Source organism: Echeneis naucrates, chromosome 1, assembly GCF_900963305.1.
Source record: "Echeneis naucrates chromosome 1, fEcheNa1.1, whole genome shotgun sequence".
Taxonomy (NCBI): Eukaryota; Metazoa; Chordata; class Actinopteri; order Carangiformes; family Echeneidae; genus Echeneis; species Echeneis naucrates.
In genome coordinates, this window is record NC_042511.1 from 22,381,183 (window position 1) to 22,382,572 (window position 1,390).

At 47.4% G+C, this 1,390-nt stretch overlaps 1 protein-coding gene across 1 annotated transcript; it reads left to right on the forward strand.

The window, feature by feature from the left end:
- On the forward strand, window positions 1-1,390 carry fgfbp2b (fibroblast growth factor binding protein 2b). Its single transcript, XM_029510243.1, has 2 exons — window positions 1-818; window positions 1,079-1,390. Exon 1 carries the CDS (start codon window positions 63-65, stop codon window positions 798-800), a length of 738 nt encoding a protein of 245 aa, XP_029366103.1. The 5' UTR covers window positions 1-62; the 3' UTR covers window positions 801-818; window positions 1,079-1,390.

Below are 1,390 nucleotides of genomic sequence, written 5' to 3' on the forward strand. Positions count from 1 at the left end.
TCTGTGCAGACACATACATACATCATCCCAAACCTACGACCAACCATCCCTCACACACCGCCATGAGAGCCAGGATGAGAATTTTGCTGCTTGCTCTTGCTGCAACTATTTGTGTGTCAAATGCTCAGACCAACAACAGCAGCAATGACAACAAGCAGCAGGAACAGCAACAACGAAGCATCTGGGACGAGCCCATCAAATTCAATACCAAGACCAAGGATTCTTGTACCATGGTGGTGTCTGGAGCTGGGGACTATACCCGCTTGCGTGTCTCCTGCAAAGGTCCAAGCCAGGGCCAGGCTCCGGGACGTTCCTACTACTGCGACTTCCAGGGGAAACCCAACATCTGCCGTGCCTACAACCTCAATCCTCGCCACTACTTTACCCAGATGATGTGGGAATTGAGGAAGCTGAGTCACGCCTGCCAGGGAGCCAAAATCTACCGCCCACAGATGTGCAAGAAATACCCTGATGAGGCCCAAATGACTTTCCTGGCCTCCTGGCCCAAAGCCCCTACCACCAAGCTCTCCAAGCCAGTGCAGGAGCCACGCAAACCGGTGGTGCCAGCTCAGAATAAGCCTGTTACTACTCCTAAACCTGTCAAGCCCCAGCCTCAGCAGCCTGTCAAACCCCAGCCAGGCAAAGGCCCCCAGACCCGGAAAACTACCCCCAAGCCAGGGAAGACCACTGTTCATCCCACAGACCAGCCTGACTCAAAGGCCTCCCGCATTGCCTCTGAGTACTGCTGGAAGAGCTTCCATGGCATCTGCACCTACGTCATCAACTGGTTCCAAAACTGAAATGACTGTCAGGCGCAGGTGAGTGATGGAAAAGTGCAAAGAGGAAAAGGACGAAAGGAAATAGACGAAAAAAAAACTTTTGTTTTTGTGTACAGAGATTGACTGTAACGCTTGAGTAGGAAATACAATCGGTATAAATTTTTACAAAGACAAACTGTTGGTAATATCCACTCCAAATGAACATTTATGAAGTCTCTCTGTGCAGCCTTTCCGTTAATAATAGAACAAAACTTTATCTTGTATTTATTTTTTAAATCCTACGTTTTTTGTTGTTAAAGGTTGGAAACACCAGCAATGGAATCAGTCAGAATTCTTCCCATCCCGTCTCTTAGCCCTCTCCAGGATCTGTGCGGGAACCACTGGAGTCACATTTTCAACTGAGCCAAAAGCACTTGACCTGCATCTGTGTATGGTTACCAGATGACCGCTGGTGCTGCCATTGGATCTACATGTAATGTTTTTAATCTGTACAACACACACAGCAAGGCAAAGGGATACAAATGACAGGCATGTGATTCTGGTTGTATATGATGTACATGTTAAATGTTCCAGCAACATTTATTATATGGAGAATAAAATCTGAGCGGTTA

Coding starts and splice junctions, on each gene's coding strand:
- fgfbp2b (XM_029510243.1), top strand. CDS start 63: ATGAGAGCCAGGATGAGAATTTTGCTGCTTGCTCTTGCTGCAACTATT.